We start from the raw sequence: 26,644 nt of genomic DNA, 5'->3' as shown, positions 1-26,644 counted from the left end.
GAGGTGTTTGGTTTTATCTCCTAATTTTTGCAACTTCAAAATTGATGATAATTCCGTTTTAGTGTACTTTTTCTTGGAACTTGTTTAAAACAGGCTACTTTCTTGAAATAAATATAATGTAATGAACAGATCATGGAATGGATTTGGGCGGGGGAATTAAATATCTTTTCAAAATCAACATCAACATCGTCTTGGATGAAGAACAGTCCACTGGTTGAAGTGGACCTGTAAAGTGTGGTTATAGCTGACTAGGTTAATCCTAATTTAGAGCTCAGTCTGGCTTCTCATTTTAATTTTCACCTGTATTTCACGTATTTGTGAAAAGTGTTGATGAACATAACTTAATGAAATAAGCCTACTAGACGATAAGGTTGTATGATTGGCAAGCCAGTGTGGAGCATGACTTGTAGTCAACAAACGGGTGTCCTGATCAAAGCTCTGCTGTGCTATCAAGCAAGACACTGCTCTCTGTGGATGCCTCTTGTAGAATGTGGTTAATAATACCAGCCGATCTCAGAGTACCGTGCAGACTCAGCATCACACTGTACAGTTCCTTGAACTCAGAGGAGTGGTAGTTACATGGAGCTTTGTGTCATCCTCATCAAACATCTTGCCCAAACAATGATTCTTCTGATTCTGCTAACTTTGGACAGAGTTTGCATTGTCTTTTGAGGAAGATGAATGTATCATTTAGTCAAAAAACCATAAAAATACATAGATTCTTTTCAATGCTTTCTTCCCCAGAGCCCTATGAGTTTGTCTCTCTTGAGTGGCTGCAGAAGTGGTTGGATGAATCGACACCTACCAAGCCTATTGATAATCACGCTTGCCTGTGTGCTCACGACAAGCTTCATCCAGATAAAATATCAATTATGAAGAGAATATCTGAATATGCAGCGGACATATTCTACAGTAGATACGGAGGAGGTCCAAGACTAACTGGTAATTTGAGATGTCTTCTCTGCTAAAAAAGAAAGAACGGTGCACTGAGTCTTCACCTTAAGGTCTTTCTGAGCGGGGCTTATGATGATTTGACCCAAACCATGCTAGACCAAATGTTCCTTAACTTTGCAGAAAAGATTTACTAAATAAAGTAGAAATAAAGTAATTAGTGCCATTTGTGAAGGGTTGGATTTTCTTTCTTCTCCTTTTTTTTTTTTTTGTCCCCTCAAACAGACGAAATATGACCCCTTTGGGGGGAAAAAAAAAATCTTAACTACGGACCCACATGAGAGAAAAACTCAGTGAAATTTCAAGAAGGGGGAATCGAGGAAGGGGCTTGGTAAATTCCCATCTAACGCGTACAGTGTACAGATACGTGGCATACTTCTTGGGTGGAGGGCACAGCAACATCTTGGACTTTACCTTACAAAAACAAGCAATGTAACCTAATTGCATATACCCTCATATCAATCTGAAATTGAAAAAAAAAGCTATTTGGTAGTAGTTGGTTAGTTTGTGCTGTATATAATACTCTTCAAGGCACTTGAACTCTTGTCTGGGTGGTGGCATCTCTCTGAAGTGCCTGTGCTTTGGAGAGTTCTAACAGTGTGCTGTGTTGTTGAGGATGGACTTGACCTTGAATTCCTGACCTCAAGCAATCTTCCCACCATTGTTCTTTACATAGATAAACAATATTGCTGCCTTGGCATCCATAGGACCAAAATAGGGTATAAACCAGTTTACCATATTGTCAAAATTTTTAACTTTGGCTGGGCAGCACCTGTGGCTCAGTGAGTAGGGCGCCGGCCCCCTATGCCGAGGGTGGTGGGTTCAAACCCATCCCCGGCCAAACTGCAACAACAAAAAAATAGCCGGGCGTTGTGGCGGGGGCCTGTAGTCCCAGCTGCTGGGGAGGCTGAGGCAAGAGAATCACATAAGCCCAAGAGCTGGAGGTTGCTGTGAGCCATGTGACGCCACGGCACTCTACCGAGGGCAGTAAAATGAGACTGTCTCTACAAAAAAAAAAAAATTTTAACTTTGGTTTAGAAGTTGAATGTGTTTGTGAAGTGCTGAGACCTTTTCCTAACAGAAAGTCTGTGTGTGAATGAACTGTATTTCCCTTCATTCTTTCTTGCCTTTAGTGAAAGCGCTGTGTAAGGAATGTGTGGTAGAACGTTGTCGTGTGTTACGCCTGAAGAACCAGCTAAACGAAGATTATAAAACTGTTAATAACCTACTAAAAGCAACAGTAAAGGGGTATGTTCCACAGTGTACGTTGTTTATTAGACATTTTCAAGAGGTAATTACCAAACAGCTTATTATTTATTGAAAATATAGAAATAAGGATTTTTAAAAGAAGGGGTGAAGGAGATGGCAGAATCAGACCCAAAGAAGCACTATTTTGCAGTGATTGTCTTGTGATGGAGATAAAGAAAGCTTAGTCAGACAGCCTTTGCAATTGTGTTCTGTCCATTAGAGAGGAAGAAGCAGAAATGAGGATTTGAGACCTGACCCAACTGAGGCAGAGTGTTAGCCTGGGCTCTGGTATGAAATAGTACAAAGCTTACGTTAGGAGGAAAGGCATCCTGGCAGGCCTGCAGATGCTCCACTGAGTATACCATTTCTTATTTGAAACTTTCAGGGTACTTGTGTGTTGAACTCCATTCCATAGAATGCCTACCTCTGGACCTAGGAACCAAGAGAAGAAGACAGTTTAAAGGGAGATTTATTATGTCTGGGTTCAATTTAAGTTTTTTATTTCCCAAACAATGAATAATCCAGTTCACTAAATGTATATATTTGAATAGATATGGATGTACATGTATATATTTGATTGTCTATATGCCTTACCTAAAGACACAGCTATATGCAATCGTGGATAATAAGTGAAAGGAAGTGGCCATTTGATTGGTGTGCTTGGCATGAATATAAACGAGGAGTAGGAGTAAGATATGATTTACAGTGGAAACAAAACACTATGTACCCGTAGCTCTATAGTGAGGAATGAAAAGGGCCAAAAGGAGAGAGCAGGTTTTTTTTTTTTTTTTTTTTCTTTGAAGAGAGCAGGTTTTTAAAAATGTGTTCACTGTCACTGATTTTAAGTGTTTGAATTTCCTTTTGGTTGTGGTCTTTAGAAGGAAAGAAGCAAACACTAGGAAGTGCTTGTTCCTTGTACGAGTTACCATTCTCTCTGTTCCACAGTACTGATGGATTTTGGGTGGGAAAATCCTCTTTGCGGAGTTGGCGCCAGCTGGCTCTCGAACAGCTGGACGAGCAAGATGGCGATGCAGACCACAGCAATGGAAAAATGAATGGCAGCACCTTGAATAAAGGTGATGTTTTAACTCTGTGTGTAAATCATTGTGGAAATACACCATGAAATTATAAACATTTCACTTCTAGTAAAATTGGTTTAATACCCATCCATGTAATTTTGACGACAACTCTTTATTAAACCAAAAGCTCTCAAAAATAGCTCAGGGCAAATAAAAGATTTTTAAGCTATTGGAATGCAGCAGGGACTCAGCAACTCACATGTGGAATTTTCCTTTATAACTTATCATGCTTTGGGCTCGAGCTCTCTCAAGTTAATCACATGCAAAATTAATCTTAATTCTGCTCTAGGCTAAAAGTTTAAAGAAAGGTTAAATCTACTGCAAATTGCATAGCGTAATGTAAGCTCAGTACCTTTTGGGTTTTAGATTATCTGCCACCCTTAAAGGCTGTCTTTGTCAGTCATATGACCTTGTACTTGTGCCTTTTTCATCAAGGAAAGAGGGCAGCTTAAAAACAGCCTTTGCTTGTATATTCTTCTGAGGTATCTGAAACTATGCTTTCAAATAGAAAATTATGTTACTGTAAATCAACCAATAAATTTAATTATGTATAATCAGTAAGGCATTAAAATTATTTTTAGATTTAAAATGGAGACTAATGGTTTAAACAGATTTACTAATTTAGGAATTAGTTACCCATAGCATATCGTTAGTGATCCATAAACAATTATTTCACTTAAATTTCTTATTTTTATTTTATTCTCAAATTTTTATTTATTTCTTGAGAAATTCTTATTTTTTGTCACTCTGGGGTCGAATTCTGTGGTGTTGTCATAGCTCACAGTAACCTGTTTCTTGGGCTTAGGTGATCTTCTTGCCTCAAGCTCCCAAGTAGCTGGGATTACAGACATCCACAATGCCTTGCTGTTTTTAGAGACTGAGTTTGATTGTTGCTTAGGCTGGTCTCGCACTCCTGAGCTCAATCAATCTACCCGTCTCAGCCTCCCAGAGTGCTAGACTGAGCTATCACCCCTGGCCTATTTTTGAATTTTTTATAGAGATGGGGGTCTCACTATGTTGACCAGGTTGGTCTTGAACTCCTGGTCTCAAGCATTCTTCCCGCCTTGGCCTCTCAGAGTTGGGATTATAACAGGGCATCACCCACAGTGCCTGGCCCAATTTTCTTATTTTAAAGTATTAATATTTTTAGGACAGTCCCTGTGGCTCAGTGAATAGAGTGGCGGGTTCGAACCCTGCCCCGGCCAAACTCAACAACAACAACAAAAATTAATATTTTTAATCATTTTAATATTCGTAACCTTTTTATTGAAATATTCTTTTTTATGCATTTAAATATTTTATATCATTTATATCCTTTCAAATCATTTATCTTATTTGGTATGGGTCTTCCCATAATACAGCTTACTTTTTTGATGTGTGTATGTGTGTGAGACTGAGTCTCACTCTGTTGCCCAGGCTAGAGTGCCATGACCTTAGCCTGGCTCACAGCAACCTCAGATTCCTGGGTTCAAGTGATCCTGCTGCCCCAGCCTCCTGAATAGCTGGGACTACAGTCACTCGCCACATCCAGCTAATATGGGGTCTTTGCTCAGGCTGGTCTCAAACACCCTTACTTTTTCAGAAAATAAAAACACCAAAATCACTATTTTAAGTTTCTTGAGCTGTGGCTTTTAACATTTTTAATTTTGAAGAGCATTTTTTACTTTCAATTAAAATATTGTGCTGTTGAATTCATGAACTTATCCAGTTTTATTGTCCTGCATTTGAAAAACCATACTCAAATTTTGGTGGTATCACATGACCTAGTATTAAGTATTTATTTACTGCTCTTTTGGGCCTTTTTATATGTCAATGTCTGTTGCTTTTCAGTTATGTTGAATGCCATAATAGAAAGTGCCTTGATGGGCAGTGCCCGTAGCTCAATGGGTAGGGCGCCGGCCACATACACCGAGGCTGGTGGGTTCGAACCCTGCCCAGGCCTGCTAAAACAACGATGGCAACTGCAAAAAAAGAAAAAAGAAAAAAATAGCCAGGTGTTGCAGCGGGCGCCTGTCGTCTCAGCTACTTGGGAGGCTGAGAGAAGAGAATCACGGTTGCTGTGAGCTATGAAGCCACAGCACTATACCAAGGGTGACATAGTGAGACTCTGTCTCAAAAAAAAAAAAAAAAGCAAGCGCCTTGATGTTGGCCTAGCTTAAAAATATTTTTCCTGTTGCTTTCAGGATAATGTGCCTCTCTTCTCCTCCACGCATTCAAAGATTTTAAAAGCTGGAAGCAGCACAAAAATAACAAAGTAGAACAAAGCCCTCCCAGCAAATACGATCACCTGAACAGTGGCTTTTTATATTGGAGCTCATATAGGCACAGTTCATCTGTCCCTGTCAAAGCATAGAACTCTTCCTATTTAGAGGCTGCATTTCACTGTGTGGATATATTGTATATTTATTTAACTGATTCTATTCCATTTTTTTACAATTACTGCATAAGCACAGATACAGTGAGCATCCTTATGTGTCCTATATATACATCCTTGTGTGATTTTCGGATTATTTCTGAGGAATAAATTCTAGAAAAGGCTGGATCAGAGAATCATACACATTAATTATCACAACTGATCCATATTGGTACAAAGAACCTGTAGCCTTCTGATTTCAAGATTGTTGTTTTTTAGGCATGAAAGGTGGTGAGAAAACTTCGTCTTTCTTTGCTGTACCTTTTTTTAATAAAAGGATTGTGGCAGGCACGGTGGCTCACTCCTGTAATCTTAGCACTCTGGGAGACCGAAACAGGAAGATCACTTGAGCCCAGAAGTTGGAGGTTGCAGTGAGCTATGCCATAATAGAAAGTGGTAACAGAGCATGAGTCTGTCGCCTCCACCCCCCCAACAATAATTAAATAAGTAAATAAATTGGATTTGTTCTGTAAAATTTGGGTTTAGTCGAAAGGCTGCACTTAAGTATCTAGAAGACCCTATGTGGCCTTAAGGCCGCTGGTCCCCATCCCTGATTATTGATAAATTTCCTCCAATGCATGTGAGGGGACTCGTTTTTGCATGCTTTTGTCAACCTAAATACATCATTCTTGTCAATTTTTATTCATCTCATATAGGAAAATGAGCAATACTAAGGCTTATATATTTCAAATTATTATTGAGATCGACCGTCTTCTCATGTTTGAGAAGTTATTTGTATTTGTATGTGTGACAGAGAGAAAGTGGAAACAATTATCTAATCATGTCCTTCCTTCACCCCCTTTTCTGCTTCAGCCTTTTTAATGATTAGTAAATATTCTTTGTATGCATTAAGTGTATTAAAAATGTGTTAGGTACTTGACCTGGAAAACCCATGGACAACTATTCTAATCTCCTGATACTTAAGATTTCTTTATTTGAAAAAAAAAAATCAAAAAAAGAAAAAAAGATTTCTTTATTTGATCATGTATCCAGTATACACAACTACAGATTGACGGTGACACATTATAGACCGTTAGGGGAAAGCAGATATTGAAAGAGAATTGTTAACAGAAAAAGTAAAGTTGGCTTGGTGCCCATAACTCAGTGTTAGGGCGCTGGCCACATACACCGAGGCTGGTGGGTTTGAACCCAGCCTGCTAAACAGCTACAACAACAACAACAACAACAAAAATAGCCAGGCGTTGTGGAGGGCGCCTGTAGTCCCAGCTACTTGGGAGGCTGAGGCAAGAGAATCGCTTAAGCCCAAGAGTTTAAGGTTGCTGTGAGCTCTGATGCCACAGCACTCTACCAAGGGTAACAAAGTGACACTCTGTCTCAAAAAAAAAAAAAGAATAAGAAAGAAAGAAAAGAAAAGGTTCTTATTCTGTAGTAGTTATGTAACTGTATGTCATGTATATACTTCTTATTATAGTAAACCCCCATATCTACAGTTTTGATTTCCCTGGTTTCAGTCAGCTATGGTCTAAAAATAAATCAGTGGAAAATTCCAGAAATAAACAATTCATGGGTTTAAATTAAGACACCATTCTAGGTAGCATGATGAAACACCCGGCCATCCTGCTCCTTCCTTCCTGGCAGTTGATTTGCCTGATATCCACGTTGTTGCACCACACAATCACTGGTCACTTAGTTTCCCTCTTAGCAAATGGACTGTTGCAGTGCTTGTTTAAATCACCCTTATTTTCCTTAATAATGGCCACAAAGACCAAGAGTAGTGATGCTTGCAATTGGGATATGCCAAAGAAAAGCCCTTTAATGCTTCCTTTAGGTGAAAATTCTTGACTTAATAAGGAACAAAAGAAAAAGTCATATGTTAAGGTTGTTAAGATCTATACTTGACCTTACCCAAAAGGCTGCGAAACGATAGGGTCATTAAGATCTATGGTAAGACTGAATTCTGTCCCTGAAATTATGATGAAGAAAAAAGAAATTTGTGTTAGTTTTGTTGTGATACCTCAAATTACAAAAGTTTATAATAGTGTATGATAAGTGCTTGTTAAGTTGGAAAAAGCATTCAGTTTATGGATGGGGACATGAAGAGAAATGTGTTCCAGTTGATGACAGTCAAGTTCAGTACTCTCTGAGGTTTCCCACATCCAGTGGGGGTCTTGGAACATATATCCCCTGTTGATGAGGGGAGACTATTGTGTATGTTTGATGTTAAAGGTTAAGTCCTTCATTTGCCTTTAAAGCTTTCTGTTCAACCCCTAAAAGAGCTGGTAGGTGAAATGACATGACATGTCATATAGACGATTAGGTTTATGACACAGGATTCTGAATACTTTGGCTAGAATTAATAGGAAGAATATGTAAATTATTTTTCAAATTGAAGAAAGGTACATTTTCTTGTGTAACCTAAATCTTTAAAAAGTTAACTGTCATCGAGATGGTTTCTTTCCTTGTAAGGGAAAGAAATATAACATTTCTTAGCAGAACTGTGTAGGATTCACTTGGGTCTAATTTTGAAAATGTTTTAAAGTTTTCTTTGTTCAAAATTGTGCAGAATAGTACGTATGCCACTTTGAACTTTAAATACAACCACAGTAGTTATTATCTGTTATTTCTTTGATTAGATGAATCAAAGGAAGACAGAAAAGAAGAAGAGGAGGAATTAAATTTTAATGAAGACATTCTCTGTCCACATGGTAAGTTGGAAATGTGAATCTGTTTTACTGTTTCTTACCGTTTTTTAACTGTTAGCTTTCATGCCTCTGCTTTTCACCTTGAAAAAATTTCTAAATAGGATTTTCCCATATTTTGAAGGAAATTACTGGAGGTGAATGTTTTTGTCTCTTATTACATTGAGGACTTTTTGTCCCTTATCACATTGATGGGCTTTAAGTTTGAACGGATGAATTTCATTTGTTTCCATGACTGTTTGTCTTTGTTCAGTTTGAACACTTTGAGAATAGTGTTTGTGTGTTTCTTCTTTTTATTAGGGTCATTTGTGGTTTAATTTCTTAAACATTTATTGAGTAGCTGCTGTGTAATGTGCTAAATACTTTTAACAGACAATAAATTCTAAATCCTTATTTAGTCCTATGTATTTGTTCAGGTATTTTGTAGTTGGTCTTAGTGAATAGTCACTTGTAATAAGTACCTTTTGCAAGATCATCATGCAAGGGATTCATTGTATGTAAGACATGATGTTCTAATAGCACTCTGAAAGTCAAACAGGTATCTACTTCTCTAAGCTTTCTACTGCATAAGTTCTCCTCCCTACTGTGTGTGTGCGCATGCATGGACTTACCTTTTATTATTCTTTCAAAATATTACAGGGGTATGAATGTTTTTGGTTATATGGATTGCTTTTGCAATGCTTGAATGGGAGCTGTAAGTAGTGTGCTGATCACACAGATTGTGTTGGTTGTACCTGTTAGGTAGATTTTCACCCATTCTCTCCTCCCCCCTGCTTGATTGAGATCCACTGAGTTTTACTTCCTTCTGTGTACGTGTGTTTATCTGTTCCACCTTGGTAGCAGTGTGTGGAGTGTTTCTTTTTCATCTTTGGATACTTGGGATCACATTCTCCAATTCCATCCAAACTATTGCATATGGCACTTAATTCATCCTTTTTATACCTGAGTAATATTCCATGGCATACATATACCACATTTTGTTAATCTGCTCATGAATTGATGGGCACTTGGGTTGATACCACATCTTTGCAATTGTGAATTGTGCTGTGATAAACATTCAAGTGTAGGTATCTTTTTGATAAAATGACTTCTTTGGGTAAAAATACCAAGCAGTGGGATTGAAGGATCAAATGGTAGGCCTACTTTTAGTTCTTTGAGGAATCTTCATACTGTTTTCCATAGAGGTTATACTAACTTGCAGTCCCACCAACAGTGTCTAAGTGTTCCTTTCTCTCTGCGTCCATGCCAGCATCTATTGTTTGAACAAAACAAGAGTGCTCACTGTCACTACTTCTGTTCAACAGTGCTGGAAGTCCTAGCCAGGGCAGTCAGGCAAGATAAATAAAGGATATCCAAGTTGGGAAAGGGGAAGTCAGACTATTGCTTTTTGCTGATGATAAGATCTTACATGTAGAAAACTTCTCCCCACCTTTTAAAAATCTGTTATGAGAACAATTGAACCCAGAGAAGTTGAGATGTCAGTGGTTTATCGTCGTAACCCACATTTGGGCATTTCTCGTTATGTGCTAATAATGTCTTGTTAATAATAGTTAGAATTTCTGTTGGTCCTGATAAATTCCTCTTTTTAATTCTTGTTTTATCGATTCACTGTGAACCAGTGGATGATGTCTCACACGTAACCCTCATGCATACTAGCACTTTTAGTGATGACACCAGTGATGATAGTTGTCATTTGAGTGGTCCTTGAATTCTTAACTGCCCTTGGCTTCCTGAGTAGTGGCATTCCCATCTACAGGCCACACAACTAGGAAGGGCTTGTCCCGGGGTGTGGATTCGGGTATCTGTGGATGCCAGTTCCATCTGTTCTTCCCATTGCAACACCATCTGTCTCCGAGTTGATTTTCCACATACTAGGAGGGCATGGCAGGAGCACCAATGTCAACAAGATGAGCTGACTTCATGCGTGCTGAGTAGTTAGTGTCAGTAAATAAATAGGAGAAGGAACTGTTACTTCAATGCCAAAAGGAGATTGTTCTTCCACTGTTGCCTTCCTGGCGTAAATGTGGATATAGTGTGTCCATTTTGAGAGTTGAAACATTGATGGCAGAAGACCAAGTTTCATCAGCTGGTTGAAACGCCAGAGCTGTTTGTCATGTCATCGGGCTCCTCCGCTCCTCAGGTCGGCTCCTCAGCTCGCTGACTTTGCTCTACCTTCCTATGTCTTATGTCATTTCAGTTTTGACAGCTTTGACTAGAAAGCCTGGCAGAGCTGAGTGTGATTTCAGGACACACGCTGCACTCCTCAGCCCGTCAGAAGATTGCACGCAAGAGCTATTTTTTAAACCTTTAGCTTGATCTGTAATTCAGTGTTTTGATGTCATGCTTTGTTATCTAATTTTTTTAAGGATGATTCTCTACTTTTGTTTTCATTTACATTACTTGTCAGTGTACTGGGTTTTCAGGGTAAAGGTTTTCAAGCACGGGATATCAGACCTTACTTAGCAAATCCACTTTGCTCATTGTTTATATTAAAATTTCTTTCTAGAGATGTGTTCTTGTTGGCAGTAGTAGCAGTAATATTAGCAGTAGTGAGATGATGGTGGACAATTAGTATTTATGTGCCTAGTAGGTTTCTAAATGTATAGATACTAACTGAATCTATACAACTCGGTGAAGTAAATTTATTATTGCATTCATCGTACTGATGAGTAAGCAGACTGAGCCACAGAGAGGTGAGAATTGTCTGTTGGAAGAGACCTTTTTCTCCCCCCTTCCTTTTCTAAAGGCCAACAGGATCTTTGTCCCAGTGTTGTGCAGTTTCACAGTAACCTGCTTTGGTATAGGCCTTTTCTCATTTACTGTGCTGGGCACTCTGGAAGCTACATAAGCCTCAGAAGGTCTTGGTGATTATTCAAATGCCCTGAATGGCTTTTTTTCACTGGGAAATTCCCAGTGTCAGTGTCTGATTTTGGGCTGCTCAGATTTTTCCATAAACATCTTCCATTCTCCTGTTTTTGAAATGCAGACCTGCTGTCACTTTTCTGGGGCTAAAGAGAGAAGAGGGTTTGGGAGTTCCAGCACTCAGGGTGGAAACATTTACTTATTTTCCTCTCTGCTTGTTACTTCCTTTGTCTCTTTTGTGTCCCCAGTGCAGAGGCCTTAGCTTTTATTGTCAAAAGGTAAACATGTAGTCCTGTGTGCCTAGAGGGGACGGTTATTTGTAGGAAGTAAAGGAGGTTTCCCACAAAGCATGTAGGCAGAGAATGTAACTGTCCTTCTTACATAGACTTATAACCTCTTCTCCAATTTTGTTTGACACAACCTTCACTGCTATTGAGCCCCCATTAAGTCTGTGGGCACAGTAAAGCTGGTTGCTTCTTGACTTTGGTCAGCTGAGAATTTTTCTGTGTGACACCCACTCTCACTTCTAAAATTCTTACTGCTCTTGTTCCACCTCTGTCCTCTTTCTTCATCATTAGGGTTTTATTTTTATATCTTTTTGAAAAAGAATTCCTTTATTGTGGTTTTTCGATGTTTCATGAGGCCCTGAAAGTAAATGCAGTTTTAAAATATCTGGGTCTTTTGGGTTTTGTTTTTTTCCCCACTCTGTTGCCCCGCCTAGAGTGCAGTAGCATGATCATAGCTCACTGGCACCTCTAATTTCTGGGCACAAGTTATCCTCCTGTTCCAGCCTCCTAAGTAGCTGGGGCTACAGGTTTGTACCACCACACTCAGCTAATTTTTCTCTTGTTTGTAGAGATGGAGGTCTTGCTCTTGCTCAGGCTGGTCTTGAATTCTTGACCTCAAGCGATCCTCCCAGCTAGGTCTCCCGAAGAGCTAGGATTGTAGGTGTGAGCCACCATGCCCGGCTGGGTTTTCTTTTCTAATCATATGAGTAATTCACAGCCTATATAAAAGCTAGTTACTACCTAAAAGTACCCCAGCATCACAATGAAGCAATGCATTCATAGTTTCTACGGAATCCTCTGCAACAGTACATATTAAGGTGTATGTGTATTATTATTATTTTTATTCTCCTTTTCTGTACCAGATACTGTAAACACAAAGGAAGAATCCTTTTTTTTTTTTGGGACAGAGCCTCAAGCTGTCGCCCTGGGGAGAGTGCTGTGGTGTCATAGCTCACAGCAACCTCCAACTCCTGGGCTTAAGCAATTCTCTTACCTCAGCCTCCCAAGTAGCTGGGACTACAGGTGCCTGCCACAGCGCCCGGCTATTTTTTGATTGTAGTTGTCATTGTTGTTTGGCGGGCCCAGGCTGGGAAGAATCCTTTTTTTAAGAAAAGGACAAAAGAAAACTATTTAGAAATTATAATTGCCTTGGAGTTCTTTCTAAATCAGGTCATGGAAATCTACCTTAATCATTTTTATGGTTGTGTTATATTTCACCATCAGGATGCACTAAATTAGGGTTTGATGATCCAATTAACCTTTTCCTTTCTTCTTGTAAAAAGAATTCGATGGTTGTGTCAGAGGATGGGCATAGCCCGAGGGAATTCAAATCAAAAGCACTCTCAGAAAGAAACCAAAATTTTACATTTTGACCTAATTGCTCTAAGTTTGTTAAAGCATAATCTTTTACTGATATTATTCAAAGTTCAGTAAGAGGGGAGGGTTAGGAAGTTAAGAAGATGCATTTTGAGGGATTAGAAATTGTGGGGGTTGAACAAGATAGACCTGGGTTTACATTCTAGCTTTGTTATTCACCAGCTGTGGTGACTCTGGACAGACTCATCTCTCCAATAAGTTTATTCTTATGTATACTAGTATAGTATGTATTACATATTTAGAAAGCCCCTGTTTTATTACCTTTTTTTTTTTCCCTTGAGACAGTCTCACTCCATTGCCTGGGTATAGTGCCCTGGTGGTGTTATCATAGCTCACAGCAACCTCAAACTCTTAGGCTCAAGTGATCATCTTGCCTCAGCTCCCTAAGTAGCTGGGACTACAGGCATGTGTCACCATGCCCTGCTAGTTTTTCTGTTTTTGGTATGATGGAGTCTCACTCTTGCTGAAGCTGGTCTGGAACTCCTGAGCTCAAGCAGTCCACACTTCTGCCTCCCAGAGTGCTAGAGACGTGAGCCATCTCGCCCGGCTGGCCTTACTATTCTTAATCTGTAGGTACCTTGTATCAAAAGGTCCAAAACAAACATACAGCTTTGGAAACTAAAAAATATTTCTGTGGTTAATGACCAATATAGGTAGAGAAGGACAGCTCACTAGTTTATCACTTGGTAACAGACAAAACAATAGAAATGGAAAATATAACCACAAATAGAGCCAGGAGAGAGAGGCCCTAGAAAGCCATAAAGGAATAAGGAAGGACAGTAGTTCACTGCGGAGGGGCTGCTGGCTTGGAGAGGGCTGTCTGTGGTCTTCGGAGGAGAGGGTGGGTGATGGTCACTGATACCATCTTTGTTGTCTTCTGGGAGGTTTGAAGATCCGGGGGGATCTTTAGAACAAATCTCAAATAGTAAACAAATCAGAACTTGACTAGATAGAGATGGTTTCCAGATTGAACAGGAGTTTACTTTACTTTATTTTTATTATTATTATTTTTAGCAGGCCCAGGCCGGGTTCAAACCCACCAGCCCCAGTGCATGTGGCTGGTGGGTTCAAACCCACCAGCCCCAGTGCATGTGGCTGGTGCCCTAACCACTGAGCTGCAGGCGCCCCGGGAGTTTACCTTATTACTTAAATTTGAATTGGTAGCTTCAGAGAATGGACCTGTGAGTGTTGGACAGACACAACCTTGAAAATATTTTAATGCAGGATGATATCAGTAATCAAATGGAAGACAGTAAAGTCTGCAGGAAATTGTGAGGTTTGCATATGGGACTGGATGAAATACTATTAAATAGCCCCGGCCGTAGCATGGAGATCCCAGGTTCCCAGGAAGCCCTCTTTCCTACTCCTTTCCTGGCAGAGAGAAAGAAAATTTAGAGATTTTTGAAAACTCTAACAAAGAAGGAAAAGAGTTTCTCTTGAGTTTAAGAAATAGGAAATGCCGTAGATACTTTTTTCCTATCATTTTTTAAATAATTTTTTTTTTTTAACTCAGGGGAGTTATGCATATCTGAAAATGAAAGAAGGCTTGTTTCTAAGGAGGCTTGGAGCAAACTACGGCAGTACTTTCCAAAGGCTCCCGAGTTTCCAAGTTACAAAGAATGCTGTTCACAGTGCAAGGTACTGAACCCTCTCCTGACGTCTGTGGAAATGGCACACCACCTCCCCGGATTGACTTCCCAGGGGAATTAACATTTGTACTTTTGATGGGGGTGTAGGGAGGAGGCAAGCTGTGTGCTGTCAGCAGGAGACAGTTGATTGCTTCATTTTCTTTCAGATTTTAGAAAGAGAAGGGGAAGAAAACGAAGCCTTACATAAGATGATTGCAAACGAGCAAAAAACTTCTCTTCCGAATTTGTTCCAGGATAAAAACAGACCATGTCTCAGTAACTGGCCAGAGGTATAATGATTCCCACAAAGGAAAGAATTCATCTTTCCTTTCGAAGGCCCTTGCCAAGTTCCCAATAAGCTGTTTTAGAATAACCCAGAATTTCTCTCATTCTCATTTGTTTCGTTATCTAAATAGGGGGATTTCCTCCAGCCTGCTATTTTTTGGTAGGGCTATATTTATAATACTTGAATAAGGAAAGCCACAGTGTATTTATCATACAGAGCTTCAGAAAGTGATGATCTGACGCATACTTTGTGTGATTTTATTTTAGGATACGGATGTTCTCTACATTGTGTCGCAGTTCTTTGTAGAAGAGTGGCGGAAGTTCGTTAGGTAGAAACCAAAAATTTTCTATATCCTTTTTTTTATTTTTTTCTTTTGACACAGAGTCTCAGTTTGTCACCCTTGGTAGAGTACCATAGCATCACAGCTCACAGCAACCTGAAACTCAAGGGCTCAGGTGACCCTCTTGCCTCAGACCCCTGAGTAGCTGGGACTACGGGCGCCCACCACAATGCAGCCTCCCAGAGGGCTGGATTATAGGCATGAGCCACCGCTCCCAGCTGTGTCTTCTTTAGATGACTTTACTGTCTTTTAAGAATTCATGATTTCTGTTTGTGTTGCCCTCTGTGGTTACTTTGCTAGCATATTCTGCAAGCTTTCTTTTCTATTAAGTTAAATGAATAATCCTAAGAAACATACAATTACTAATATCTTTTAAAATCTGTCTCTCGTTTTGAAATAATTATGTTGAGCCTTCATTTTCTTCTTGGAACAATGAAGTATATTTACTGTCCGTGTCTCATTTGTGTAGAAAGCCTACAAGATGTAGTCCTGTGTCATCAGTTGGAAATAGCGCTCTCCTGTGTCCCCACGGGGGACTCATGTTTACATTTGCTTCCATGACCAAAGAAGATTCTAAACTGTGAGTTTCTGTTCTTCATGTGATTTGTCTGTTTCTGATGATTAAAAAAGTATGTTTCAGAACCTTCTCATCTGAGATACATAGCCTATTTTAAGAATCTAGTTCTTTACTGAATTGTGCGTTTTTTTTTTTCCTTTTGTATGCTTTACTAGAGTGAGCACTTGGGTTTTTTTTGTTTGTTTTGTTTCGTTTTTGGTTTTTGTGTTTTTGTTTTGAATGGAAGACTCCTTAGAAAAGGCAAGAGGCTGCCTAGAGCCATTTTGTTCTTTACACGCCTTTTCTTTTCCTTCCCGGAGATGACATAGCCACTCTTTCCTCTCCCAGGCTGGTAACCAGTACTGTGACCTCTTCCACAATCACATAATCTACATGTTTGTGGTTGTAGTTTTTATTTTATTTTTTTCTCCAGCTCCCAGGCGTCATAAAACAGAAAGGAACAAGATGGGAGCATGGCACCAGAGCAAAGCTACGTGCTCTGGGTCATCTGGAATTCAAGGGTCTTACAACCAAAATTTTATGCTTTTCTTCAAGTGCTTCTAAAAGGGCTGATCTATGAATTTCACCCTTGATGTTGCCATTTTATCTTGTAAAATAATTTTTAAATAACTGTATAAGAGAAGGTAGAATGCTTTCAACATTGATAGAAAACCAGGAAAAGGAAATATAAACACATAAATAAAAATTTCCTTGCGATTAATCTCCTTAGGGAGTTTATATTTCACTACTTTAAATTCACTTAAGGGAGCTCTGACTTAATACATGTTTTCTTCTGGGTTCTCTTCATCCCTCCAACCCCCACCCCCCTTTTTTTTTCTTCCACCTCCTTTCCTCCTTCTCATTATTATAAATGCCAGACATCCAGGGAAATAATCTACAATAATAAACGTGTATTACCAAGTCAACCTAAAAGATGTAAACCCTTCAAATATCATTTAAGGGCCCTCCATTTCTTGTGGTTTTTGGCCGGGGCTGGGTTTGAACCCGCCACCTCCGGCATATGGGACCAGCGCCCTACTCCTTGAGCCATAGGCGCTGCCCAGGGCCCTCCATTTCTATCCTTCCTTCCATTTTCTCTCTCTCTCTCCCTTCCTCATGCAGTAACCACAGTTCTCTATTTGAAGGTTATCTGTTTCAAGAAGTGTCCTTTAAAAAAATAATAGACGTAATACTGCCAAGAGAACAAAACGGAAAAAAAATTATAAAGGAAAAAAAATACATGTACATAGTGGCATCTTACATGTTTAAAATTTTCTATATAAATAACATACTGTATTTATCCTACTGTACCTAACTTATTTCACTCAATTTATGTTTTAATTCATGTGACTCCAGTCCAATTATTTTTACTGTGGTTGTGACTTTCCTTTCTAATGAAAAACTGTTTCTTGTTGATGATAATAGATCCTTTCCCTTTAATACTGGTGTTGATTGTGGTTTAGGGGACTAATGGATTATCTTGGTTTTCTATGCGTCTTAAGGCATGTTGTGGTTTTTTTTGCACAGTATAGCTCTCATATGGCCCAGCGAGTGGCAAATGATGCAAAAGCTTTTCGTTGTGGATCATGTAATTAAAATCACAAGAATTGAAGTGGAAGACGTAAACCCCTCAGAAACACAGTATATTTCTGAGCCTAGTAAGTTTTCATATTGCTTCTGGTTTTTCTAGTTAACAACATTTTAAGAGGAAAGCAATGTCAATATTGTATTTTCTGCTTAAAATTAAAGATCATGTGGTAGTCCAGAAAAGCTTACTGAATATTCATTACTAACTTTGATATATATTTTTAGATCTTTGCTTTTTTTATACTAATTCCTCAGCTGCCTTTTTTCCTTTTTTTAGAACTCTGTCCAGAATGTAGAGAAGGCTTATTGTGTCAGCAGCAGAGGGACCTGCGTGAATACACTCAAGCTACCATCTATGTCCATAAGGTCGTGGATAATAAAAAGGTAGTAGGCCCTCTTGTGGCCATGCCTAGTAATGATCGGGCTTGCCTTTTGACTTGCTGTTATATTTTTACTAAGGTCTGCTTAGGACTGCATTTTTGTTTCCTCAGAATTGTTTGACGTCAGAATTGAAATCGGACAAGAATGGAAAATGAAGGCTGGGCATGGTGGCTCACGCCTATAAGCCTAGCATAGTGACAGGAAGATAGCTTGAGGTTGGGAGTTCAGGACCAGCCTGAGCCAGAGCAAGCCCTTGGCCCTACAAAAAAATAGAAAAATTAGACAAGCATGGTGGTCTGCGCCTTGTAGTCCCAGCTACTTGGGAGGCTGAGGCAGGAGGATCACTAGAGCCCAGGAGTTTGCACTTACAGTGAGCTACGGTCTGCCACTGCACTGTAGGCAGGACAAACAGAGCAAGACTCTCTCTCAAAAAAAGAAACCAAACAAACAAAAAGAAAAGAAAATGTAGTTACGTGATTATATATGAAGTTAGTCTGTTACAAATTTGACACAGTAGGTATTTATTGAATATCAGCCTTATGCCAGGAATGGTCTTAATGTTGGGGATACGGTGATAAAAACAGAAGGTGCCTTCTCTCAAGATTGTCTGCAGCTAGTGAGGAAGACCAAGAATAAACTCACAAATTCATAAAATGATTTCACAAAGAAGTAAGAGTTTTGAAGGAAATTTAGTAGGGTACAGTGAGAGAGACTGATGGAAATGGAGGCTACAGTGTTAGACGGAGAATAGACAGGAAAAGCGCCTCTGAGAAGTTGTTTGCTCCTAAGCCCTCACTGTCATGTTTCCAGCCTGAGAAGAGCAAAGGGGTCAGCCTAACATACTTCAGCAACAGACTGACGATCATCCTGCCCAGAATGGTGCTGTCCAGTGGCACTTTGTGTGATGATAGGTCTGTGTCTGGGCTGCACTGCAGTAGCCACTGGCCACTGTGGCTATGGAGTACTTGACATGTGACTAGCATGACTATGGAGCCAAGTCTTTAGTTTAATTCATATAAACTGAAATAGCCACGTGTGGCTAGTAGCTACCATCGTGGCTAATGGTGATCTAGAAAGAGGTTTATTCCAAGAAGGGATAGTGATATGGAAGGAGGAACCGTGGTCCATGACATTGTACATCATACCATGGGTTTGGGATTTTATTCTAAATGCAGATGTAAGCCACTGGAGAGTTTCAAGCAAGATCATGATATCATCTGATTTGTGACTCAAAAAAATTACTCTGGCCATGGTGTTTGGGATTGACAAGAGCATAACAGGAATAAGAAAAGCTGGCTTAGAGCCTCTGGCATTGATTGCAAGGGGTCAGTGAAATAGACACAGGGGATATGTTTGGGAAGCAGAGTGTTAAACTGGCTGTGGATTGGATTTCAGACCATTTTTAGTGTATCAGGGGTGGCTTTTGGGTAGATCCTGACCCAGGTCTCTGTTCATCTCATTAATTTGATTCTAGGGTTTTTGGGATTAAAGACAAAGTGAAATACATGGTATTTGATGCAAGTTAGCAGACACGCTGTTTCAGGATGGTTACTTGCAGATTATTCTTTAGAGGTCTAGAGTTGTGCTTTACAAGCTGAACTAAGGCACTCATTCCTAATTTGCTGAGAAAATGATATTGATGGGTATAAATGTCTCACATTTTCCCCTAGAATTTTAATTCTTTTGTACCTTTTAGTACATGTATATATTGATACCTAGTATAAAACTGTATCCAATTTAACTGAATTTTCATCATTTATTTTTCATTTAATAGCAGTATTTCATAGTGCCCTATATAACACCATTTCTTCTTTCCTTCATTTTCTCAATTTTTAAAGAGCATTGTGACTCTTTCCACCTAAACATTTTGAGAACTTGAGAAGTGTTATCAGTGTACTCAAAAAGGTGTTGAGCACCTTTGAACTTCTTTGAACAATGGTGCAGAATAGCACCATCATACGAGCCTGATGATAATACGTCCTCTGCAGAGACCTGTTAAATGTATGGTGAACATATTAAATGCTACAAAAATAAGTCATAAGACTAACATGTTTAAAAAGAATAGAAAACTGAGAGTGCCTTGGTTCTTGATCCACTCTGTAGACTATAATCCCACCATGCTAAAGGTGTCCCTCCTCTTGGTAAAGGTTGCCAGTCAAAGGCCCCACACTGTCCATAGCATGCCTTCCTAGGGGCTGACCTACTTCTCTCTGTTGTCCTGGGGCATTCAGGTGATGAAGGATTCCGCTCCGGAGCTAAATGTGAGTAGTTCTGAAACAGAGGAGGACAAGGAAGAAGCTAAACCAGATGGAGAAAAAGATCCAGATTTTAATCAAGTACGTGTTGAAGCTGCTTTTTATCGTTACTCTTTGTTGTCCTGAAACAGTAGGCACTCCAAGCCCTTGAGCATCTCCCTGTATCCTGTGTTGGGATATTGGTTCGCAGCTCCCTTCCTCATTTGGCCTTTCTTTTTCCTTAGTTTGGGTGGCATGCTATGCACAGCTGTCATGCTTTCTCTGAAAAGCCATGGAATTTCAGAATTAACAGGTTTGTTGGTATTAAATAGGAAAGTCTTAAAATACAATGTATCGATTCAATGTTTAGCTGGAAAAGAAGACTAAAACCCTTAGTTTGTTGCTTAATCCTGGAGTCTTTAAGAATGGAAAAAAAGTATTTAACTCAGGTTTCCTCATTACATACAAAGTAAGCAGTAACCCAAAAAAAGGACTATATAGGAGAAGTTTTTGTGTCTTTAATTAAGGTGTTAAATAACCAGATCTGCTGATGCTTCCATTGTAACAAACTTAAAATTCTTACTAAGAATTAGTTATATGATAACATATGACTGTTATATGATTTTTCTATGCTTCTTGTTTGGTTGTTTAATTATAGTCTGCATGTTTATAGTGATGCTGAAGAAAATTGTCTTCCAGGAACAGGAAATAATGTGAGAATGTGTTCGGTTAATACATGGTATAGATAAGTTTCCACTTCTCAAAAAGAAGACTATGTTCTAGGATATTCTGTAGGTATTTTAAATTTCATGGAATTTCTACTGTACTTAATTTTGATTTGTAATGGATATTTGTTTTCTTTTTTTACTGTTAAAATAGGGCAGTCAATTATGGTTAGTATTCTCCCTGAAAGGATGCGTGTTATAATGGCCATGTGTTATGCAGCAGAGCTGTCTGGCTTGCTGGTGTGTTTGTACAGACTGATACTGTTACTTCATTTTCAGCATTGGTTAGGAAAGTCTGAAAAGCTGTCTTGACTTGAATCTTGATCTCCCTGAAATAAACTGTGCTTAAAGTTTCCCAGCGAGTATAAAGGGCTCTGTGTGTCAGCATGTGTTTCCCACAGCTTGTTGGAGCTCATAAAATGATAACTTTAAAATATCTTCTGAAAGGGCTGGGTGTAGTGGCTCATGCCTATAATCCTAGCTCTCTGGGAGGCTGAGGCGGGTGGATTGCCCCATGAGCTCAGGAGTTCAAGACCAGCCTGAGTAAGAGTGAGACCTCCGTCTCCACTAAAAATAGAAAAACTAGCCGGGTGTCTGTAGTTCCAGCTACTGGGGAGGCTGAGGCAGGAGGATCACTTGATCCCAAGAGTTTGAAGTTGCTATGAGATAGGACATCATGGCATAAATAAAATACCATGAAGGAACAAAACTGTGTTAATTGTATTTACCATCTACTGACAGTGATCAGCCACTGTTTTGTTTGAGTTGGTCGACATCGGTGTCCTTTTCTTTAGTGCTAACCAAATCTATGTATTTTCTGGGAATGCAGGCTTTCAGTTTCAAGGGGATATTTTCCTAAAATAAGTAATTTTCCTTATTAAAATCTGTACATGCATATGTCTTGTTTTCCTTGGGATGGTTTTTGAGATTACTGAGTCAAATAGTAAATATGTGTCTTGACAGGCATGTGCAGACATAACTCTGCCGGCTTCTACCCCAGTGTCACGCTCTTCTGTTTTCATGTCTCCATTTCCCCATACAACCTATCTTTCAAGCCACATTGTCTACAAACTAGATGATTTGCTTTTATTGATACGTTTAAAATGTGTATATATTACAGTATTGGCTGGAGTTAAAAATAAATAGTAAAAATTTAAAAAAATACATGTATGTGTGCATGTGTCCATCTTGGTTCATCTGCTTGGCTGGCAGGGCCATACTGTTTTAGTTATTATCACTTGGCAGTATGGTTGAATAATCAGTGGGGAATTTCATCTTTTCTCAAATCTTTTATTTGAGAAATTAGCTGTTATTGCTAATTTATTCTCTATTTCCTAGTAAGTTTTGTAAATTAGTTTGTTATTAGGCTTGATATGTTCTTACTGTCCTTAGTTTCTGTTATTTCAAGCTTTGCTTTTCAGCCTAAGAATTGTTTAGAAAACTCTAGGTTTTCAAGTGATTTAGATTTTGGAACGCTAACTTTGTTGAATGTCTGATTTTATTCATTGCGGTCATAACCACAGCAGTTTCTTAAAAGTGGATGTGGAATCACTTTCCTCAGTTGTGGACGACACAGATTTCACATTTATAAACATGATAGAGAATGTTGGGGAACACTGCTTTTTATGGTGTAATTATTTTTTATGCTTTATAATTTTCTTCTGTCTTCCTTCTCCTTGTTTGGATGTTATAATACTCTAGAATGTTTTAAATATTTTTGGCTCACAAAAAAAATCCCAAGTCTAACCTTCCTTCTTTGGAAAAGAATAGATAGTCCCTGAAAAACGTCCAGCCTTTTCACAGTGTCACCTTCCACACACCTTTTCCTTGTAATCATCACAGTATCTCAGTACAATAGACAGCTTCTGTCATTGCTGTTTTAAATCCCTGTTTAAAAAAAAAAAAAGTGATGCGTTTCTGCTTGTCCTTAATGGAGATGAACAAATCCCCTTTCCCCTTTTCTCTAAGCTAGATCAACCTAGTTCCTTTGACTTTATGTAAAAATTTAGGTTAATAATGTACTCTGTATCGGGTCTCACTTAGGTAATTGAAAGCCTTCTGAAACCAGTAGGCTGGTTTTTGTCAGTTAAGTTGGATTTAAATTTACGGATTAAAAAAATAATTCTAGGAGAAGCCATTAGATCCATTTAAAATCAGAGTTATTAAAAAATATTTCAAGAGGTGATGCTCTCTGAGAGCATCAAGCTTTCAAGAGAATCAAACTTAAATTTAACTAAAACCAGGATTGTACCTCTTGCTCTAATGACAAGCTCTCAGTGCTTGATGCTCAGCATTTTGTTCTTCGGTTGTGTTTTGTACTTCTAACTTAACATTATATGTTGTAGATACTTTTCTTTATTCCTAATTGTAGAATTTAAGTTCAATTTGACCTTTTCTTTCAACAGTTGAAACTGAGAAAAATGTCTCATCAACTTGGAGGGTTTTTTTTTTTTTTTGAACCCCTATGTTTATTTAACTTGTTCTTACCAATCTTAGAGTTACATGTGTATCTGTGTCTACTCAGGGTTGGAGCTGAACTTAGCCTTGTGCAGTGCCTAGCCCCAGTGGATAGCATCCTGAACAAATGTTCTGTGTTTGTGTCCTGATCATGTGCTTTGTAAATCTGTGAGCTCCTCTGGTAATGAATATGCAGCATCTGTATCCATAATGACCCCTAAACCGCTTTGCTTATGCACAGCTGATACTCAAGTGACAACTGTGGAAACCAGAACCAGGGCCCTGGGTTACCTCATCCAGATTTAATTATACCAGAGAAAAAGATTTTCTTAAAAATCCTGGGTTTTTTTCTTTTTTTTTTTTTTTTGTAGAGACAGAGTCTCACTGTACCACCCTCGGTAGAGTGCCGTGGCGTCACACAGCTCACAGCAACCTCTAACTCTTGGGCTTACGCGATTCTCTTGCCTCAGCCTCCCGAGCAGCCGGGACTACAGGCGCCCGCCACAACGCCCGGCTATTTTTTTGTTGCCGTTTGGCAGGGGCTAGGTCCGAACCCGCCACCCTCGGCATATGGGGCCGGCGCCCTACTCACTGAGCCACAGGCGCTGCCCAATCCTGGGTTTTTTTCATCCTCTGGCCTGGTTAACAGAGGAATCTCGACTGTTAATCTCTTGATGAGGGATTTATTATTGAAAGACATTTAGCCCTTAACTTTTGTTCTTTTAGGACTTCTGCAGCATGTATTTTTTGTTTGTTTGTTTGTTTGTTTTGAGACAGAGTCTCACTATGTTACCCTCAGTAGAGTGCTGTGGCCTCACAGCTCACAGCAACCTCAAATTCTTGGGCTTAAGCGATTCTCTTGCCTCAGCCTCCTAAGTTGCTGGGACTACAGGCGCTTGCCACAATTCCTGGCTATTTTGTTGTTGTTGTTGTTTGTTATAGTTGTCATTGTTGTTTAGCAGGTTCAGGCTGGGTTCATACCTGGCCAACCCTGGTATATGGCCGGCATCCTAACCACTGTGCTGTGGGCGCTGAGCTGACGACTACCGCATGTATTATGCACCCTTATATACGTGTGTACATTTTTGCTGCACCTTTAGGTAAACTATGGCCATCATGACATTTCACCTCTTGAAAGACAGAGTGGTATATAACACTAATAATGTGGTCATAAATAAGAAAAGTAACAAATATATCCCAATGTTACATGATACCCATGTTCAGATATGTCTTAAACAGTTTTATTCTCAAACCAGCATGTAATTAAAGTATGCATTATTTTGGATCACTTCAGATTGTTATAATCTACAGCAGTTATCCTGCCTTCCCAGCCTTTCTTTCTTCCCCCCCTTAACATTGAACTTGGACCAGTTTTCTTTTAAATTGTCCCACACTCTGGGTTCAGTTGATTGCCACCTCTTTATATTACTCATTTTCACTTACTTAGCTATCCCCTATATTTCAGTTGCTGTAAATTAAAAGTTGGGTCTAGGGCGGCGCCTGTGGCTCAGTCGGTAAGGCGCCGGCCCCATATACCGAGGGTGGAGGGTTCAAACCCGGCCCCGGCCAAACTGCAACCAAAAAATAGCTGGGCGTTGTGGCGGGCGCCTGTAGTCCCAGCTACTCAGGAGGCTGAGGCAAGAGAATGGCTTAAGCCCAGGAGTTGGAGGATGCTGTGAGCTGTGTGATGCCACGGCACTCTACCGAGGGCCATAAAGTGAGACTCTGTCTCTACAAAAAAAAAAAAAAAAAGTTGGGTCTAAACATTTGATTACATTCAGATTTAACATTTTTTGCAAGAATATTTCATAGGTGAAGCTATATATTTTGTCATTAGTGCAAGAGGTACAATCTTGGTTTTAGTTAAATTTAAGTTTGATTTTTTGATTCTACTATCTTTTATTTTTAAATTCTTAGTTTATATTAATGCTTAGCTTCCATGTCACTCTCAAAAAGAGAAGAAAATGTTAAAAACAGATATAAATTCACATTGATTTTTGACCTAAATTTAATAATCTTGGAAGTTTTTTAGTTGTGTTTTCTGATTTAAAGTGAAACTTATCCATTTGATTTTAAACATTTCTTGTAATGAACATTTTAAACTGCTTACATACAATTAGTGATGTGTGTTGTTCATCCTGTTCTTTTTTCAATTATACATGAGTCTGCTAAGAAACCCTGGTAAGTTTCTACTCATTGTTTACATTGAATTTCAAATTGTTAAGGGACCAATAAGTAAACAGCTTTTGTTTGCCTGAAGAACTTTATGAGCTAGGGTCATGCTGTAGATAATTTTAACGCTTTCTTTTTTTCTGAACCTTTTTACAGAGCAATGGAGGAACAAAGCGGCAAAAGATATCCCATCAAAATTATATAGCCTATCAAAAGCAAGTTATTCGACGAAGTATGCGGCATAGGAAAGTTCGTGGTGAGAAAGCACTTCTTGTTTCTGCTAATCAGACATTAAAAGAATTGAAAATTCAGGTGAGAAAATATAACATCTGTTCAAGTTTGCTCCGAAGTTAAGAGGGCCTTCAGAGATTCCTGCTTTCCACCTGTATTTATAAATGTATCTGTGTTTTCTTTTTGAAACCTAAAGTTTTCAAAATAGCCAAGAATTTTTCTGTGAAGATGAAAGTGATTTTCAGATTCTGAGAACTTGCACAGGCTCAGAGTAGCTTTCCAGTAATGAGAAACATGGAGAACCTTGAATTTGTCTCATGTTGAGGTCGCTCCGGGATCGTTGTTCTCTCACCTTACTGGGCTCTGTTTCTCTTTGACCACTTAGTAGGTATTAGAGTCTATTATCCGGCTTTGCTGTAAAACTTAAGGGAAGATAAAAGGCGGCCACTTGATTGCTTATTCTCCAGTAGGAGTCAGAAATTCTTTTATCACATGTTTTTGGTGCCATTTGAGTCTATATGATAGAATTTTAAAGTTATCTTTACCTTTCTGTATACAGTGGTATTTTCCAAATTATTTTAAGGCTCGTTTTAGATCATGTTCATTCCATGATTATAAGGCAGGCATTATGAACATGCTTCATGATGTTGTTATTTCTTGGTTTCAGTACTAAAGTACAATGAGTGAGCATTCAAATTGTATATCTTAGATCCTAGGCTAAAGGAGCTGATAAATTCAAGATGTCCATGAAAAAACCTGGCCCTTAATCTGTTTCAGTCACCGATAGATATCCAAAAAGTTGCCAGATTTCCTTCTTTGCTACTTTTATGTGGCATAGTTTACTGGTTATGCATTTTTCTTGTTACTGATATTTATCATTGTAATTGTGGCAAAAGTACAGGCTTCCTTTGAGGGTGTTATGTGTTCCAGATTGTCCTGAGAATAGTATTTCCCTTGGTTGAACCCACAGCTCTGAAAAATAAACGTGTTGGCATAATATCTTTGTTTTGTTATTTATACCTTTTACATCTGAGAAAGCTTGTTTCTATCACCAGCTTTCTGCATGTTAGGGGTTAACCTTGAACATTCAAATCCTTACAAAAAGAGGCCCTATGGATAAAGTCATTTTTAAAGCCTGTGCTGCTTTTATTATGGACTGCGATTCTTGGA

The 26,644-nt window shown here is 39.0% G+C and overlaps 1 protein-coding gene across 3 annotated transcripts in view; it reads left to right on the top strand.

Annotated features, from left to right (window-relative positions):
• The window catches only part of USP48 (ubiquitin specific peptidase 48), a 101,070-nt gene that overhangs the window by 60,993 nt on the left and 13,433 nt on the right, over window positions 1–26,644 (top strand). For 2 of the 3 annotated variants that reach the window (XM_053575207.1, XM_053575208.1), the window contains exons 12-23: window positions 745–942; window positions 2,085–2,199; window positions 3,145–3,275; window positions 8,286–8,357; window positions 14,391–14,515; window positions 14,673–14,795; window positions 15,058–15,119; window positions 15,601–15,711; window positions 17,215–17,345; window positions 17,552–17,658; window positions 19,887–19,991; window positions 25,400–25,555. In XM_053575207.1, coding sequence (XP_053431182.1) covers window positions 745–942; window positions 2,085–2,199; window positions 3,145–3,275; window positions 8,286–8,357; window positions 14,391–14,515; window positions 14,673–14,795; window positions 15,058–15,119; window positions 15,601–15,711; window positions 17,215–17,345; window positions 17,552–17,658; window positions 19,887–19,991; window positions 25,400–25,555 — 1,436 coding nt within the window. Of the gene's footprint in view, window positions 1–744; window positions 943–2,084; window positions 2,200–3,144; window positions 3,276–8,285; window positions 8,358–14,390; window positions 14,516–14,672; window positions 14,796–15,057; window positions 15,120–15,600; window positions 15,712–17,214; window positions 17,346–17,551; window positions 17,659–19,886; window positions 19,992–25,399; window positions 25,556–26,644 lie in introns of those variants that run through there. The other variant, XR_008376816.1, reaches the window with a different exon arrangement.

This window comes from Nycticebus coucang, chromosome 22 (assembly GCF_027406575.1).
Source record: "Nycticebus coucang isolate mNycCou1 chromosome 22, mNycCou1.pri, whole genome shotgun sequence".
Taxonomy (NCBI): Eukaryota; Metazoa; Chordata; class Mammalia; order Primates; family Lorisidae; genus Nycticebus; species Nycticebus coucang.
The sequence above is the reverse complement of the archived record's forward strand: the minus strand, read 5'-3'. Positions and strand labels throughout refer to the sequence as shown.